Raw genomic sequence first — 19,861 nt, 5'->3', positions numbered from 1 at the left:
ACGCAAACTGTTGTCTCTGCCATACGCTTCTAATTTGAGCCATCTTGTCCTACATAAATAAACAGTGTACAGTTCGTTGTTACCTGCCTGAGAGAGGCCAGAAGAGAAAAGATGGAAATGATTCTTGTTAAAAGCCAAAACACGTAAAACAGAGAAATTGGATGAAAATTTAAGTGGACACTTTGCTTGAATTGGCTTGAACCCGAACGCAGCCCAGATTGTGTTATTTTGCAGAGGCGTTAATGAGATTTCTTTAAATAGCTTCTTAGAGGAACGCTCCAATTTAGGAAACAGACAACATCTCTCCTCATCATCATCTCCACAAAAGTACAACATACATTCACCTTAAGCCATCTTAACTGGCATTTAATCACATAACATAATAAACAATTGCCAGTTTATTGCTATGGTGTTGCTAGGGTGTCCTGGGTGGTTGCCAGGGTATTGCCATTCAGCTTTTATGGTCTTCTGGTTGTCAGCATGTTGCTAAGGTGTTGCTAGGGTTTTCTGGGTGGTTGCCAGGGCATTTCCATACAGCTGCCATGGTCTTCTGGTAGTCACCATATTGATATTGTGTTGCTAGGGTCTTCTGGCTGGTTTCCATGGTATTGCACCACAGCTGATATGGTCTTGTGGTTGTTAGCACATTGCTAGGGTGTTTCTAAGATGTTTTGGGTGGTTGCCAGGGGGTTGCTATACAGCTGCTATGGTCTTCTGGTTGCCAGTTTATTGCAATCTTGTTGCTAGGGTGTTCTGGGTGGTTGCCAGGGTATTGCCATTCAGCTGTTATGGTCTTCTGGTTGTCAGCATGTTGCTAAGGTGTTTCTAGGGTTTTCTGGGTGGTTGCCAGGGCATTTCCATAAAGCTGCCATGGTCTTCTCGTAGTCAACATGTTGATATGGTGTTGCTAGTGTGTTCGGGGTGGTTACCAGAGCATTGCCATACAGCTGATGTGGTTTTCAGGTTGTCAGCATGTTGCAATGGTGTTGCTAGAGTGTTCTGGGTGGTTACCAGAGCATTGCCATACAGCTGATATGGTCTTCTGGTAGTCACCATATTGATATGGTGTTGCTAGGGTCTTCTGGCTGGTTTCCATGGCATTGCCGTACATCTGATATGGTCTTGTGGTGGTCAGCACATTGCTAGGGAGTTGCTAAGATGTTTTGGGTGGTTGCCAGGGGATTGCTATACAGCTGCTATGGTCTTCTGGTTGTCAGCACGTTGCTATGGTGTTGCTATGGTGTTTTGAGTGGTTGCCAGGGCATTGCCATGCAGCTGCTATGGTCTTCTGCTTGTCCACACGTTGCTATAACATTTCTGAGGCTTTCAGGGTGGTTAACGTGGCATTGCTATGTGGTTGCTAATGTATATTTTACTGAAGTAAAGGCTTGCTCACACCAAGAGTGAAAACTATAACAATAAATATATTAGCGTCCACACAAACGCTCAATAACTTTCTGTTTATCATAAGCCACTTTAAATGCTCAAGGATGGATTATGATTGCCTGCCAATCCTTTTATTAATTCATCAGCTGAGGGGGGTGGGGGTGGGTGGAATCTTTATGAAAGTGATTCCAATAATATAGTTAGAATAATAGGAATAATCATAGATATAGTTACTGACCTTGGTGTGAACGGGCCTTAAGTCTATTCTTAACCTTAAGTTAACCTTAACCTCGAGTTTCTTAACACAACTCTACTATTATAGACTTAATTCAGATACCTTGAGTAGTGTAGACCTATCTGAAGTAAGTCCTACTAAAACTATACACCAAAATAGCTCCAAACCAATTTCTTTAAATTGAACTATTTAGCTAGCAATAGCATGCTAAACAACACAACAGTGGATTGGATGCAATGAGATTGTTGAGACAAATATTTAAGCTATCTGATTGTATTCTTTGAGAGCAAACTGCATAGTAAGGCTCACTTTGGCAGCCAGCACAAGTAGGACAGTGACGCTAGAGAAAAAGATGACTTGTTCCTCACCTGTCCATCATTTAGGAGGCTGAGGACCCCTAAGAGTCCAGTTCTGTTTTCCTCTTAAACAAGTATCCACAAGATTGAATGTGGAGTTTCACAGCTCTCCATGAATCCATTAGTTCTCCATGTTGTGGTTTTATGTGGTTTGTAGATAATGTTAATGTATCCGCAGCAGATCGAAGCGATTCCTCGGCAGCGAGCAGATAGCTTAATTCCCACACCTGAGCACTCCCGACTGCCTACGCTCCGTCTCTCCAATCCCATGTCTCTCTCTCTCTCGTTCATTGCCCTTCTCTTCCTCTCCCTCACACTTCTTTCTCAGTTTCTCTCCTCCATGTCTCTGTTTGGCTTATTTCTCTGATTAAATTGACCAAGAAATAATGTCCAGGCTCCAGAAGAAGAATGAGCAGCTAAGAACATCCAAACAGGATGCAGGAAAGACACTGACAGGAACAACATCACATTGCCGCCTCTCAGCCCCTGTGCTCAGCTGATAATGTCTTCTATTCAATCTCTGCAACAGTCTTGTTCTCTCTCTCGCTCGCTCGCTCTTTCTCACTCTCTCCATCTGTAACATACCTCACACTTCTCCAAGGATTTCTTTTCAACACCACAGGCAACAGTAAAGTTGGACCCAGTGCTCTGGCACCTCTGCACTTACTTTCTATAGTGTTGCAGAAATCAGACAGCAGTGGCCACAAACTAAATGACACCAGAATACGTGTCCAATGTTCTGAGAGGGGATAAATAATACAGGCAGAATCTGACTGATCGTGTTTTAGGATGTTTTAGGATGTACATTGGATGCAAGTAATGTCACTGGTTCTATATGTGCCTCATGATTAAAAGGGTTAGTTCAGACAAAAATGAAAATACTGTCATTATTTACTCATCTCATGTGGTTCCAAGCCTGTATGACTTTCTTTCTTTTGCATAAGACAAAAAAGGCCTGGTTTACACCATCAATCGGATCACATGTGGATGACACCAAAAAACAGGTGTAAATGGGGTCTAAAACGTTTTGAGTTTGTCCACTTTCGACTGCTTCGACTGGATTGCTTTCGTAGTGTTAAAGAGATACTCCACTTTTTTTTGGAAATAGGCTCATTTTACAACTCCCTCAGAGTTAAACAGTCGAGTTTTACCATTTTCGAGACGATTTTCTGATATTTAGAAGAATATCAGTAACCAAACAGTTTCTGGTCTCATTGACTTCCATAGTAGGAAAAAAAATAATACTATGGTAGGTAGTCAATGAGACCAGAAACTGTCTGGTTACTGATATTCTTCTAAATATCAGAAAATTGTATAAAACTCGACTGTATGACTCTGGGGGAGTTGTAAAATGAGCCTATTTCCAAAAAAAGTGGAGTATCCCTTTAATGTCCATGTGGTCGAATAGCCACAAAAGACCACCAACTCTTTTCCTATTGACCTAATGCGTATATACATTATGTGAAGCGTGCTAACTTTTTCGGCGAAAGACCCAAGTTTGGTTGGAAGATTTAAAAAAATTAACCAAGCACAATATTCTCTCACCATTCCTGATTTCTAACACTCACTCACCATGTTTGGCATGGTATCGCGGCTATCAGAGCAAAAAAGAAAGCTGATGCTCTCTGTATGTTTTCAGTCATCTCTAGCCACGTTCCTTTGTAAATTGTGTGAGCTTATTTTGTCCATTAGATTTAAAGATCTAAAAAACGCATACATTTACCTGCCCAAAGACCCTCCCCTTGAAGAAATCAGGACAGAAGTTGTTGAAAGTGGACAAGAGATGGATTAAAACACCAGATGTAAACGGGAATGTGTCTCCCTCATCTATTTGTGATCTGATCGACCAAAACACATCTTAATACAGGTGAAAACACAACCCGGTCTCATCCCAAGACGTCATATAACTGACGTTTTGGGACGTCTTTTGACCATACGTCAATATTCGCCTTTTTAGGGCCCCCTTAAACGTCGGTAGATGAGGTTATGGGATCCTAACTCTACCCCAGACCTAAACTTAACCCTAAACCTAACCCGTCACCTAACTGACGTTAAAGGTAAAGCGTCAGTTGTATGACGGCCCGGGATCGCCATCTACCGACGTTTAAGGGGGCCCTAAAAAGGCGGATATTGACGTATGGTCAAAAAACGTCCCAAGACGTCAGTTATATGACTTTTTGGGATGAGACTGTGTTAGAAAAGAGGGTCAGAATGTCCTTTTCCTTTAAAAACATCATTCTAGGTCTCTGTTTCATAATAATAGACACTGACGACTGAGAAGCCACAAAATATTCCGTTTAGATTATGTTGAGCCAAAGCACAAAGTGAGTAATCCACCGGGTCAGACCTACCCAGTAGACTAATAATGTCCATATAAACGTCAGCTTTCTGTGTAGCCAGAAACACTGAACTTCCCTGTTGTCCTTAAAACAACCTTCATCTCCAAAGGACTCAGAACATCCTTAGACATTTCTGGGTGACACCGTTTCACTGCTGCAGCGACACTGGAGAAAAGGAAAGCCTGCAGCTCGATTCAACCTGCAGTCGTGTTCTGGCGGTGCTTTGTGTCAGAGGGGCTGTTGTCTAATTTCCCTGTCACTTTTCATACATCCTGCTCTGATCCACAGCTGCAGAGCCGCCGCATAGAGATTCAGCCCCAAACATACAGCATAAAAGAGGCAGGCCAAAGCATTCCCAATGCTATAACGCACACCCTAAAGCTTTAACATCATACACAACGCAAATGTCTGCTACATATCGCTTCTAATTAGTCAGCATTCTTCCCGTATGGTGCAGATTAAAGGGGATTGGCTTGCATAATGAGAGTGAGTGGGGAGGAGAGATAAACAGGCAGAAGCTACATATATATGAGCGTTTTTGCTGATAAGCTTCATTAAGTAAAACAATTAAAATGGGTTTTCAGTGGATGGACAGTTTGACTTAGTGTCGGCCCAGATCCACGCCACATCTGATATGTGGATTCAACATGCACGTAATCTACTAGATATGGGCCGGATCTGGGCCGACATTATGTTGCTGTCTGGCTTGTTAGTAACGGGAAAATTCATAATTTTGTCTCAATTTGGAATAGCAATGGAATTCTTGCCATCAGAAGAATTAATGAGATTTTAGAATATAATTTGATTTTTACCGTAATGTTGATCAAATAAATGCGCTTCTTTCAAAAACATTAAAAAATTTACCACCTACAATGTTTTAATGGTAGTGTATATGAGATAATATAAGCAATACAAACATGTGAAACATGTATTTATGTTAATATATTTGCCTTTATTTTGGGGCATTTTTTTATATTTTGAAATGTATTTAAAGTTATATATCTGAAAATGTTTTTTTAGGGCTGTCAAACGATTAATCGCGATTAATCGCATCCAAAATAAAAGTTTGTGTTTACATTATACATGTGGGTGCACTGTGTATAATTATTTTGTGTGTATATATATATATATATATATATATATATATAACACACACATGCATGTATATTTATTATAAAAAATATTATTGATATATAAAATATTTATATATAATATAAAATAAACATAAATCTATATAGAGTATATATATGAAAATATTTCTTAAATATATACAAGCATGTGTGTGTTCTTATATATATAAAATAATTATACACAGTGCACCCACATATATTATGTAAGCACAAGCTTTTATTTTGGATGCGAATAATCGCGATTAATAGGGGATTATCACGCTGATACGCAGTACTTCCGGATTCAGTGATCTTTGTGCATTGCCACTTCCATTGAATCACGATCTCGCTGGCAAACTGATGACGGACTACACTAAGTTTATTTATACGTCATCCCTGGTAAATTAGTCTGATTCACTAAAGTGCCGGCTGCAAACAAACGCGCTACCTTGTTTTATTTTAAAGTTTTAATCCATTTCTTCCTTATACTCAATTCAGTCCGTAATCCATAAAAACTTACGTAGTGTTGGCATTGTTGGTTAGATTTACAAAGTGGAACAGGGCATTGACATATATAGCATTGTTGAACTGGGTCGGAAGTGGACATGCACAAAGTTGACAAATCCCGTCGATGAAACCCGGAAGCGTGATAATCCCCTATTGTTTGACAGCCCTAGTTTTTTTAAATAGTTGAATGTGACTTTTATAGGCTGCAATTCATTGTCTTTAAATTCATTTATTTAATTTTAACTTCAGAATTGCATTTCCAGAATTTGCACTTCTCTTTTCCATAATAGCGCATGGGGTTGTGGGCAAAATTAGCCAAAAAAAAAAAAAAAAAAAACATGAACTGATGCAAAAAAATAAGCATGCTGCTGATTCCTTCAGACTTAAGCTGTAGCTAACATAACTTGCAATGGTTATTCATATTTAAATTAGCAGAACTCTGCACAGCCCCGGGATTTAAATTAAACGCCTCACTCATTAAAAGCTTGACTGGCGCTATCTCTCAGCCTCTTTTGTATGCATACTTCTTGGTTTAGGTTTTGGGCCTGGTTTGATAATTAATCACTAATTTATTAATCTTTCTGCACAACCCCTTTGCCAAACAATGCCACAGTTTTCAGATTTTAACAGATCTGCTGCTAATAAAGCTGTTTACTTTAGTTAGTATCTGGAACACCTAATGAGCCATTTTGAGTTAATTGACGGGGCTGAGAAGCATTTATTTTGGGGTCTAAAGTCATCCTGCTCAGATTAATCCAAGGGTTAATCAGAGCAATCCCATGAGAAATGACTTCTCCCAAACATATTTTTAACTATAAAATGATTTTATTTCCCCCTATAGCTCTCTCCTCGCTGGCTTTGCTGCTGTAGTACTTAAAAAATAAACCCATTAGTGTGCTGTAAACAGTTCTAGCATTTCATGATGGTTTCAAGTTCGTCTTTCATTACATAGTCTGTGCCATGCATTTGTTCATATCATATATCATTAAAGTTCTTATTCGAATACGCTCATATAAAAGACAAATAATCAGCAAATTGTATGTAAAAGAGTCAATATTATGTGAAGATATTTCACCGTCAAAAGGATGAAGATGCTAAAATAGAGCATAACCAGAGGAGTTGGACCCATATAAATCCCCACAATTCTGACCTGTGAGATTGCACGGTGCTCTGAGGCTGTTTCTGCAGATAAGGTTCTCCCAGACAGTCAAGCTGCTTCTTCACTGGATCATCAAACAAACCAGAGAGCTGAGACTGCTCGAGCAAAAAATAGAGCGATTTGAATCGGAATGTTGCCTTAGTGAGTCAGCGTATATAGGCAAAGCCATGGTAGTGGAAGGCCAAAGAAACAGCCCGATCAGTCTATACTTATTGAGCAGGGCAACATATTTCACCTACTGTGCAGAATAGAATAGAGTAGAATAGAATAGAATAGAATAGAATAGAATAGAATAGAATAGAATAGAATAGAATAGAATAGAATAGAATAGAATAGAATAGAATAGAATAGAATAGAATAGTGTACCAATCTATTTGCTTTTAAAAAATGCTGGTCATATATATAAGTTCTTATTCTTATACGCTCATAGAATAGAATAGAATAGAATAGAACAGAATAGAATAGAATAGAATAGAATAGAATAGAATAGAATAGAATAGAATAATGTACCAATCTATTTGCTTTTAAAAAATGCTGGTCATATATATAAGTTCGTATTCTTATATGCTCATAGAATAGAATAGAATAGAATAGAATAGAATAGAATAGAATAGAATAGAATAGAATAGAATAGAATAGAATAGAATAGAATAGTGTACCAATCTATTTGCTTTTAAAAAATGCTGGTCATATATATAAGTTCTTATTCTTATACGCTCATAGAATAGAATAGAATAGAATAGAATAGAATAGAATAGAATAGAATAGAATAGAATAGAATAGAATAGAATAGAATAATGTACCAATCTATTTGCTTTTAAAAAATGCTGGTCATATATATAAGTTCGTATTCTTATATGCTCATAGAATAGAATAGAATAGAATAGAATAGAATAGAATAGAATAGAATAGAATAGAAAAGTGTACCAATCTATTTTCTTTTTAAAACATGCTGGTCATATATATATTAAAGTTCTTATTCTTATACACTCATAGAATAGAATAGAATAGAATAGAATAGAATAGAATAGAATAGAATAGAATAGAATAGAATAGAATAGAATAGAATAGAATAGAATAGAATAGAATAGAAAAGTGTACCAATACATTTGCTTTTTAAAACATGTTGGTCATATATACAGTATATTAAAGTTCTTGTTCTTATACGCTCATAGAATATAGTGAATAGTGTGTGTGTGTGTGTGTGTGTGTGTGTGTGTGTGTGTGTGTGTGTGTGTGTGTGTGTGCGTGCGTGCGTGCGTGCGTGCGTGCGTGCGTGCGTGCGTGCGTGCGTGTGTGTGTGTGTGTGTGTGTGCGTGCGTGCGTGCGTGCGTGCGTGTGTGTGTGTGTGTGCGTGCGTGCGTGCGTGCGTGTGTGTGTGTGTGTATATATATACGTATATATATATAGTGTACATAGTGTATAGTGTCTTATAAAATATAGTGTAATACATAGGTATAGTCAAGTCAATAGTTATATAAAAATAAATAATAAAATAATAAAAAAGTGTATCATTTATAATTCATTATAAAATTCTAAGCCCAATCGGAGGAGGTGCACTTGCTGCCTCTCCAGAGGTAATGCAATTCCTGTTTCACTGTGAAATATGTCACTTGAAAGTAAAACAGGTTGTTCCTGTTGAGATAAAAAGCCTAAAATGAAATCTGAATGGTTTTTGGCCTTCAAACAAGACATAAAATGCATAACCAAGTGGTGTTGAAGTGATCTAAGCCTCCTGAAGGCCAGATCAGTTACTGCTAACTGCAGACTGAAGAACACGCCAGCACAGAACCTGTTGTTACTATGGTGACGCTAGTTAACAGCTCAAAAGGGGACTGACTGATGGTCATATTGTGTGACTCAGACGTTAAAGGACAAATGTAGGAATGAAACAACATACTTCTGAAACCCAATCCTCATTTTTCTGAATAGGACAGAACGGGAAATGATTAGATGTGTTGGCATTCTGGAAAGGTCAATATTGTGTTATTAATATTGTCAGTATAATATTGTACAGTATAATCAGTGATCAATATCATTATATAGCGACACGTTTCAGAGTGATATTACTGTTAAATATTGACAATTTAACTTTTTGGAAAGGCTTCATTACCTACAACAATAAATAGACCTAAATAGACATTTGGTGTTCATACGTTTTAGATGTAAATAGGGTCAATTTGAATTTTTTGTTGACTCAACATGCATTACATATCACGTAAAACAACTGCTTTATTAGGCCACTGAAAATTTGGGTTGAGAATATTCTACGTAATATTCTGGATCTGGAGTGTAGAAGAGCATCAGACTCAATTGAGACCAAAGGGTCTGTGTATCCATTTATAGTACCAAATATTCTCTGCTTCACTGGCTCCAGGGTGCCCTCCAAAATTAATAATGTCAGCCAGGGCAGGAAACATGGGACAGGGAGGCAAGGGGTTGCTGTAATTGGACAAAAAAGTTCTCAATGTTCAATAGCCATTAGCTTTGTGCCAAAACCTAGAGAGCTGACTATATAGGTAGCATTTTAAGGCATTATAGGCACATTCCCATCACAAAGACACCATATATATATATATATATATATATATATATATATATATATACAGTAAGTTGCACAGACCTTTTACTCATGTAGATGTAATAGATGATGTCTAATAAAGTTCCATATCAGTTATATTGCTGCCTTAGAAGTCAGTCAGTCGTCTATGCAGAACAGCTCACTATCCTTTGGACCAAAGCCATAATGTGTGGGTGGAGAGTTTTGGCTGTGGTTCCCTTTATTCCAAGCTACAGTAGCCACTGGCAGTGTAATGGAATTGTGGGAATTGTAGGCATACTCTCCCTCTATTTACATTTAATTAGATCAGCAAATGGAGCTGTAAGCGCTTATCTTCAATAAAGACCTTCACTGATCTCTAGAGGTCAATTTCATGCCTCTGAGTGATAATTCTGATAGTAATTACCATGATTATCATCAGAATTATTGCAGCTCTCATCAATGGCTGACTCCGGGCTGACTCCGACTCCTGTTATATTATTAACCTCTATGCTTAAGCATGTCATTTGGCCATAGCTTGTTACTAACTCACCACGATCACATGGTCCTAAAGGTCCTGATGTGCGTACGGCTGGCCTGGTGAGTCAAACTCAATCAATTAATCATGGGAGCATGCTCTAATTGTCCTCGTAGAATCAATGCTAATTTATCTGTAAATATAAGACCTTAATCATTAAATTAAGTAGAATGGAAACAAATATTCCAGTTTGGGACTAAATTTAGTGTAAAAGATTAAAAATCACCCGAATGAAAAGCCTACCACATTGGACGTGTTCAACTCAATATGGTGTGGTGCAGAAAGAGCTCATAATCATCTCTGGCTTCAGTCTGCATTTATAATTCATGTAGGGGTCATTATAAGGCCTGATGTCCACTTGTCACTGCTTTGTGACACACTTTAAGTGATCGCTCACATCCTCTCACAGCTAAATGGATTGGATCAGGAGTTAATTGCCCTGAATTTTAAGTGGCCCCTCATTCCTGTCAAACAAGATGAATGGGAACGAGAGAGAGAGACACACATGAACAGAAAGAGAGATTTCAAAGAAAAAGGGGTAAAGTTCATTGCTTGCAGCTCAGGGTCGATGTCTTTATGAATCAAAATTCTAGCTTTGAAAAAAAAAAATCATTGTTATTGTCTCATAAACTCGGGGCTGTTGTTCTATTTCATTCTTGTATCCACTTGCTTGTAACATTCACAATCAGGTTCATTAAAAATTTATTGCATTTCACAGCGAACACACACACACTTTTCTTGGGTATTCTTCAGGTTTGGCTAAGTAGTTGGTAAGGTGGTCGCTTATAAGTCAAAGAAAGCTTTTTAGTCAACCATAAGTCAAAAACCTTCCCTCAAAAAGACAAATTTTCCCCACAAAATACATCTGAAATGCGGCTCTGGGTGGAAATAATGAGGATAGGCTAATTTAGAGCAAAAGTGTCAGTCAGACATTAATATACATATCTATATATACACACACGCCAAGCACTGCTGTACTGAAATGCCTTCAGAGACAGGCATCCCCTAAGGCGAATATTTGTGGAATAAATGTGGCTGGGCTCTTTAGAGGGACACTAATGAAACCTCTCACTCTCCTCACACCCCGCCGCCCCGCATATTCGGCAGCTCAATCGATCATTGAAGCGTGTGGGGGGAGAGAGGGTTGCAGAGGAGGGGGGTTGGGGTCAGTGCTGATGTGAGGGGTTTCTGAGGCGACCCTGCTTGTTTTAAAGGCCACGGTGAAGTAAGAAGGTGGTGCGCTGAGAGGTGCAGAGGGGGGCGGTACTGTAGCTCCCCAGAGATGGAGGCACGGGAGAGTTAATGAACAAAACGACACATGCTGCACATACTGACAGTGGCCGCGGTTATGCATGGCTGCTCGCATTATATCATCTCTGGGGTACGTACCCCGCACCCCACCTTCATTCGCTCACACAAACCATCTGTAGCACAGTGAGAGGATCAGAATACAGTGCAAGAAATCTGTTTCTGATTGCGTCTCTTCTTAAGGAGAAAAGAATGAGAATGAGAGTATTAAAAATGAACAGTAAAGAAGCTGGTTCTGTTTTCCAAACGAAATATAGAAATCTAATGCGGCTCTAAAATGTAAGCAGGCATTTTGGCCAGGCAGGGAAATGTAGGCATTTATTTAAATAAATAAATAAAATATATTTCTAAAAAATACTTTTGCAAATATTAATATGAAGATATTTAAGCAGGCATTTTAGACAGGCAGGGAAATGTAAGCATTTATTTATTTATTTAAATAAAATATATTTATAAAAAAAAATACTTTTGCAAATATGAATGAAAATATTTAAGCAGGCATTTTAGACAGGCAGGGATTTATTTAAATAAATAAATAAAATACATTTATAAAAAATACTTTTTAGACAGGCAGGGAAATGTGGGCATTTAGTTTATAAATAAATAATTAAATGTTTGTCTTTGTAAGCAATTTCATAAAATAATTAATTTTTGTTAAATAATAAAAAGACGGTTCCAAAACATAATTGTACATTCATTTATTTTATTAATTTAATTTATATGCAAACATTGGCATGAAATTGTGCATATTTACAAAATGATACTTCTTGAAAATAAGAAATCATTCACAAATATAAACAGTAAGATAATAATAATAATAATAATAATAATATGTTTAATTTATATAACACCTTTCCCAAGCTCAAGGACGCTTCACAAAAACAGTAAAGAACAAACAATCAGTTCACACATTAATGGACGAAAGACATTTGTCAGTCCAAGAAAATGAAAAGTGTTTAAGAAAAACATGTCATGACTCATAATACCGTTGAAACAAATGGGTTTTGAGTTTAAATGCAGCTTGGATATTGTCCTAAGAGCCAGGGGAAGAGAGTTCCATAGCTTAGGGTCTATAACGGAAAAAGACTTGCTACTCATAGCCCTAGATGAAAGACGAAATCTCGAAATCTACAAAAAGATGGATTGTCGTTTTTTTAACTAATCATCCAGGGGTGTGTTTCCCAAAAGCATCGTTAGCCAACTATAGTTCCATCGTTATCAACATAGTTCAACGAGTCGGTGTTTCCCGAAACAATCGTTCCAACGAACATTCACAAACAGCATCGCAAAGTTGTGTGGTTTGAACGACAGCTCTAGACCTGTGGTTAGAGGCATCGTTTCTAGATTGCATAACATTTGGAGGTAATAAATCCTTATCTTGGGCAAAATAAGCAAGCTGACATTCAGTACAACCGGTGCCTTTTATTTAGAATACATACAAATGGAATTTACGTCTTTTAGTTTGTCAAAAGATTTGAAGTAACGTGTTTGAAGAGTGCGCATGTGCGAACGTGCTCTACTATGGAAGAACGAGCCATATATTGAGTCTGTTAATAAAGCAAAATAACTGAGAACAATTAGAAATAGTCCTCAGATGACATGTCTGTAATTTAAATATAAAAAATCGAGCATTAATTGGATCCCAAACAGTTTCATTAAAAGTAGTTATTACTCCACCATGCGCGAAACCAATGTTGTTGAACGATACTTTGCGACAATGGGTTTCGGGAAACAGTCGTGACTAGCTACAGTAGTTGATTTCTTGAAGCAGCAAACTAGCGGTGGGCTCGGGGGAGGGTGTTAGGGGAAGCAGATGGATAGAGAAAGAGGAGGAGAACAACCTGTACTGGAATTAAGCCATTGCTGAGATGTCAATTTGCCTTCTGCACGGCAGAGACCCATTCCTGTGCCAACACACCTGGGACAACACAACTGACTGGTCCAGGGCAGATCTAAAAATAGATCTAAACGATATGAGTACAGGGCTTTAGAATGCTCCCAAGATCACCTTACAGCACAGGAACCTCCTTTAGGAGAGTGAAAAATTGGGATACCACAAGCAAATCTAGGAGTATAGACTTTACATCCCCACAGAATCCCACTTTAAACAATGAGAAGAATGATTACTAATAGTGATATATAAACATCCGTATAGGAAAGCATGGAACACATAACAGACACAGCCAAACTGTACAGTAGATAAGAAACCAAAACACTGAAAGGCTTTTCCACTACAAAATCATTAAAAGAACACTTCCTTATGGGCAACCCGCTGTACCATTTTAGGTCAGTGTGTCCTCACTTAAAGTGCAGCGGCCGAGACCAGGGATCAGGGGTCCCGCCAGAACAAACGAGAGCCACAGGAACGTGACATGGGTGAGTGAAGCAGAGGAAAGGAGAGGAGGGACTGTTGAAAAGTCAGGCATGGTTGCACAGGGGTGACGGCTGGCGCCCCCCGACTCCGGTGAGCAAGGCTGATGATAGAGTCTCTCATGCAGTCAGAACAGCTATTCATCGTGTGCCAACAGCAGACAACAACTCGTGGACTGGAGCAGACGGAGCCAACACAGGGTTAGTAAACCCACTTATGAAAAATGACCTGATCAGAGCCAGCTGAGAGACTTCATCATGGTTTCTACCAAATACCATTTTTTAATAAAAATAACTTAAAATAATACAAAAAGATTATGAAAGTTTGTTTCATAGTTTGAAGGAAATCATATCAATTGATTATGGATTTACGTTTGGGGTTATATTAAAGAGACTAATTAATGACTCTTCCTTTATGAAACTCAACCAACTCGTCCATGAACTAAACCTTTGTGAGTGAATCATTGAGTCATTTGCTCAAACGATTTGTTCAAAAACAAAAATTTACTCGAAACAAAACAAGCAGTGTTGGGAAAGTTCACACATGAACTAGTTCAATGTTCAGTTCACACATTTTAAAATAAACTAGTTCATTTCACAGTTCATTCTTCAAAAAATGAACTAGTTCAGTCCTTTTTTTTTCCATATGTTGCTAGCTTTTTTGTTATTGCCACAGCCCATGTACAACCACAGACAACAATTATTTTATCGACGGGCAAAGTTTCCACAAAAATGTACGATTTTTTCCATCCTCACCGACCTCGTCATAAAACCAGTTTGAATGATCGACACCTCGTCGCTCGCTGCTTTGTCGACGGCGGCCGTGGTGCAACGCTGGTGGCTGGTGTTGCCAGATTGGGTGTTTTATTAAGGCCTGTTTACGTGTGTTTTATAGCTCTATAGTAATCTGGCACCCTATTGTACGAATTTAAACTGAGAGAGCGCGCGTTCACAGACACAAGAATGAACGACTTCACAGTAACGTTCATCAGGCAGTAATACAGTACGTTCAGGTTACGTTCGCCCAAAATATGAACACGTTCAATGAGGCTCAACACTGAAAACAAGTGATGGTCTATATAAGCGAGTCACTGAATCTTTCACTCAACTGATTCGTTCAAAATACGGTTTCATTCAGGAACTAAAACTGTGTGAGGGAATCACTGAATAATTTGCTCATGCGATTCGTACACTAGATCCAACACTATATATTTTGTGAAAAACAGTAAGCCAACAGAGCAGTGCGTCCAAATACATAGCATTCAAAAAAACGTAGGTTAAAAAAGGAGGCGAAAAGTACACGGGTGACTTTACGCCCGAGACGGTTGACGATAGAGATACAACACGGTTGAGAAGTCATAAAATTCAAATGTAGTACCAACTTATACAATATGTGGTTTCAGACGCACTGATGGAATCATTCTCTCAACCGATTTGTTACAAAGCACTGATTTATTCACAAATAAAAAGAGTCTTTGAAATCAAAATATTCATCCAAATCAATATTCATAGTAATGTTCATTTTCTGGCATTTTTAAATAGATAGTAAAATTTTCCAATGGCTTTTAGAACTTGTAAATGTGGCGCATTTATCAAAAGAAGAACAGAATGTCTTTCTTGTTTTCTGGAAAGAAGGTGTGTAAATTACAGATGTGCGGTTGAGTTTGACAGCCCTGCCACATCTTTAACTGAACGCATCCGGATGGTCAGGTCATGACACCTGTCCCATAAAGCACAGCGCCCTCTCAAGAAGGCATGTTACGACGACTGTAAATTTTCAGGTGCGAGCACAGAGTAAGGACAGGGAAAAAGAGCAAGGGGTGTGACACGGTTCTGTTTCAAACAAAAAGAAAAATGTGTGCCAGGTGTACACATACACACACTTTGGCAGGATAGTCTTTACCTGTCAAACAACAGGCCGAGACACATACACAAAAGAGGGCTGTCCTTCATGTAAACCCACACCTTCTTCTGAAATTTACAGCCTTCTTTTTTTACTGCCGAAGGATGGCTGACATTGTCTGCTACATGAGGACACGGTGGTTATAAATCACATGGCACACTCTCTCCTGCTATTTTCACTGCTGTGACAATGAACAGCAGACATGTGATTTTTTTTTTTTCATAATTATAACATAATATATTATGTTATAAATGTTTTAAATCTGGGATCTAGCACAGTGGTTTTTAACTGGTTTTTGCTTCAGGATTTTACTCTGGACATGAAGGCCCGACTTCACACAATTTCAAAATACCTATGTATTACTAAAATTATTATTAATATTATATTGAAAACTATATTATTTATCATAAATTAAACATTATATTCCTAATATAATAGTGCATAGTTAAGTTCTTAAATTAAAATAATGTAAAATAATAAAATAATATAATATTAAAATAATATTACTCAATTAATAATAAATGTCTTTATTTACTTGCTTGCCTTTTTTCTTGGCATGTCATGTAACCTGTTTATATTGTACTGACGAATATGCAGCAGAAAATAATTCAAATTGTCAACATAGAGTAAGCTTTGACGTCAACAACAGATGCTATGCAAATAGTTTTCTCTTCTCTTTTAAAAGTTGTAAGCCTATATATTTGTGCTATTTTCCAATCTGTGCATGATTAGAAGTTATGTTGCAAATAATTATTTGCATTCGATATTGTTTCGTCCTGCTGTCTGCAACACACCAGTCGAGAAACAACTGATCTAGTACATTCTCTCGGTCTGGCATCCGCCGGCGTGGTTGATATGAGGCCTGTAAATCACAATGCAAGCCTCTTAACCTCTCTGTGATCTGAACATTAAAGAAATATTTAGAGTGTTCGAGCAATACATCTACAGTAAGATCTCTCATAGGGATTAACAGCACACAAGCAGTATAACAATTCAGATGAGGCAAAACGCCATCAATCATAACTGTTTATCCCTCATGTAAAACAAAGTACCACATTTCAGAAACAGAGGCGCTGCCAAATGGTTTTTACTGTAAACGTTTTCTGCCCATTGCCACAGTTTGATAGACAGCTATGAGATATGAAAAACAAAACGATGGACAAACGAGGAAAGACTGAAACCTTTTTTTCAACCGAAAGTACTCTCATGAATATTAACTATAAATTTAGTGACATTTCAACCTGGCCAATAACCAACCACGAAATGTGATACACTCTCTGTGTTTAGATGTGAATAAAAGCCTTATCTGTTCGGATTAGAAAGCAATCTTATCTCTCCACAAGGCTTGATTAAACCAATTGATTCATTTTGCGATGCTCTAATTACTTTTTTTAGATTCCTGGACTTTCGATGGAGGGACAGAGACTATTCAGGTTTCATTAATAATCACTTCATTTGTGTTTTAACATATTCTCATCCCAAGACGTCATCTAACTGACGCTTTTGACCATACGTCAACATTCAACGTTTTATGGTACCCTTTAACGTCAGTTAGATAACGATCCTGGGGTGTCATCCAACGCGGGTATGGTTAGGATTACTGTAGATAGCGTCATCTAACTGACGTTAAAGGGTACCCTAACGTTGGATGTTGACGTATGGTCAAAGGCATCAGTTATATAACGTCTTGGGATGAGAACAGGCTGGTTTTGAAGACTAATCAAACTGGAATGCTTAAAGGTCATTGTGGTGAGCAGGACGGCCGAGGGACGTGAGAGAAAGTCGCGAGGCCGGTGGTGCGATTGCTAATGAGCAGCACCTGTGAAGCACACCGGTCTCGCATCTCTCACTAAGGAGCGGAGCCATAAAGGGGGAGCGACGGAGTGGATGATCGAGAGAGGAACAGGCCTGCTTTTGTTTGTATTTTATATTTTATTTGGTAAGCCAGCAGTCGTCCGTGAGGGGCTGCTGGCCGGTATTTATGTTTTATTTTGGGTAGCCAGCAGTCGTCCGCGAGGGGCTGCTGGCAGGTAATTTGTTTGTTTATTTTATTTAAATAAAGGTTTATTTTATTATTATGATCCGGTTCCTGCCTCCTTCTTCCCTGAACTTTGTTACAGTCATATTTCTAAAACTGTTTGTTGAACATCTCAATATCAAACACTTTTTCAGAATAGCATTGACGTCACTTTCCCACTGGAACAACCCCCCTCAGCCGGACTGAGTGGCAAAAGATCTTCTGCGTGACTGGATTTAATAGGGGAAACTGCGAAAATGCGATTAAAACGAACAATTTTATCAATTTAAACTAAATGTTGAACTCAATATAGTGTTCCTTGCAGCTTACTAAAGATCCAGTGATACATGGATATTGACATACAGCCAGGAATCGTGTTGCCTGACATTTATGTTTGCCTGATTTCGACACCGGGGAAATAAAAGCAATATAGACCAAAACATAAAGCCAATTTACCTGCGAACGCTTTATATAAATACAATATTGGTAGGTCTAAATCTGGGTGATCACTTAGTTATATCAGTGTTATATATATAAGTGTTTTATATATATATATATATATATATATATATATATATATACAGTATATATACGTATATATCATCATATAGTCCAGCCATTAAACTTTATAGTTTTTTTTTTTTTTTTGGTCAGTGTTTATTAAAAGCATCCAATAATGCAGAATATGCAATGATAATTTAACTGATGAGTTGTTAATATATATAACAATACAAAATATATGGGTATGGTTTTACACCTAAATTCAGCATATTGACACAAAATGATAACGGCAAATCCACTGGAGTCCAAGTTGTTTCTGTGAATTGCGGCGATCCATTTGCTCTGTAAAAATATACCTCCGATTTTTTGTAAAATCTAGTTTGACAATCGCAAAGCTCTTTCCCACTTTATATGTGTTGTGTTTGTTTTTCGTGGCATTCACGCTGAAAAGAAATACAGCCGCTCAGTCTTTTTGCCACTCACTGTGAGTAACGGCCGACGGTGACGTCACGCGCTTTCCCTCTAATACTATATAATTCTGTCATCATCAATGCTAAAATTTTATAATATTCTAATATTCTTTCAGAATAGTCCCGTACAGCAGCAATAACCAACAGCACCAGCAGAATCAGCAGTGTAGTAGATCTATTCCGCCAAGACAGAACATATCAAAATTGTCATATCCATTACTTTAACAAGACAAAAATGCCATGCCAAGTAGTTAAGACACAAAATTTTTAAGAACTCTCAATATTTAATAATGAATGCAGCTCATTCTCATTGTAACTCATTGTAAACTGCATTTACAAAGAAATTGTTTTCGGAACACATATTGCATGAACAATTTTCTTTTATAAATTCATCATGGAGTTTCATTCATTACTCATTATTTAATGAATTTCATTTTGGAGTGAGCTGTTACTGTAATTGAAAGGCGGGATTTCTTCTTTTGATTTTTTGAACAAGTGCCGTGTCTTCTGGCATCTACAGTAAGCAGTGGGCACAAACAGGAAGATGGAGGAGAAAATAAAATCATGCTGACCACCACTGTAGCCCTCTGATACAAAAAAATACAGGAACTCCAGCTGCTGTAGAAGCTGAATTTATTAGAGCCTCTCACGAAAACGAGAGGTTTCGAGCTTTCACATGGGCCATTCATCTCACACTATCTTTCGGCGCTCTCCTCCTGGACTCCGGCTCCGATAAAACCCCATGATCTATGTCCTCGCCCCCTCCCACGGCCCCACCGGGCGACAGAGACCAGAGCACGAATCGGGAAAGAGGATGTCTTTCCCATAGTATGACATAATGCCTGTTTCCAAAGACAATACACACAGCGGCAAATGGACTTAATCCAATGATTTTTTACAGGGAGACAGCTATGGGAAAAAGTCAACCGGTGATCAGAGCATCTCACGTGACACCATTAACGTGACAACACCTGCCAGTGCCTGTGCATTTGTGCAAGTATGTTTGCAAGTGTGAGAAATGTCCTGTTGACAACAGACAGCTGTGATGATGAGTGCGAGTGAAGGATCTCGCACGAGAGGACATGCAACCACTCTCAGTGTCAGACCTCGAATCCCACAATATG

At 38.2% G+C, this 19,861-nt stretch overlaps 1 protein-coding gene across 3 annotated transcripts in view; it reads right to left on the bottom strand.

The window, feature by feature from the left end:
* Positions 1–19,861, bottom strand: part of kif26ba (kinesin family member 26Ba) — a 107,068-nt gene that overhangs the window by 35,704 nt on the left and 51,503 nt on the right. Inside the window, exon 1 of one of the 3 annotated variants that reach the window (XM_039673398.2) lies at positions 1,990–2,485. The exons of the other annotated variants lie outside the window; for them this stretch is intronic. Within the exon in view, the coding sequence (XP_039529332.2) occupies positions 1,990–2,000 (11 nt within the window). The 5' untranslated portion in view covers positions 2,001–2,485. Of the gene's footprint in view, positions 1–1,989; positions 2,486–19,861 lie in introns of those variants that run through there. 3 annotated transcript variants of the gene reach the window in all.

This window comes from Pimephales promelas, chromosome 15, assembly GCF_988280905.1.
Source record: "Pimephales promelas chromosome 15, fPimPro1.hap1.1, whole genome shotgun sequence".
Classification (NCBI taxonomy): domain Eukaryota; kingdom Metazoa; phylum Chordata; class Actinopteri; order Cypriniformes; family Leuciscidae; genus Pimephales; species Pimephales promelas.
The sequence above is the reverse complement of the archived record's forward strand: the minus strand, read 5'-3'. Positions and strand labels throughout refer to the sequence as shown.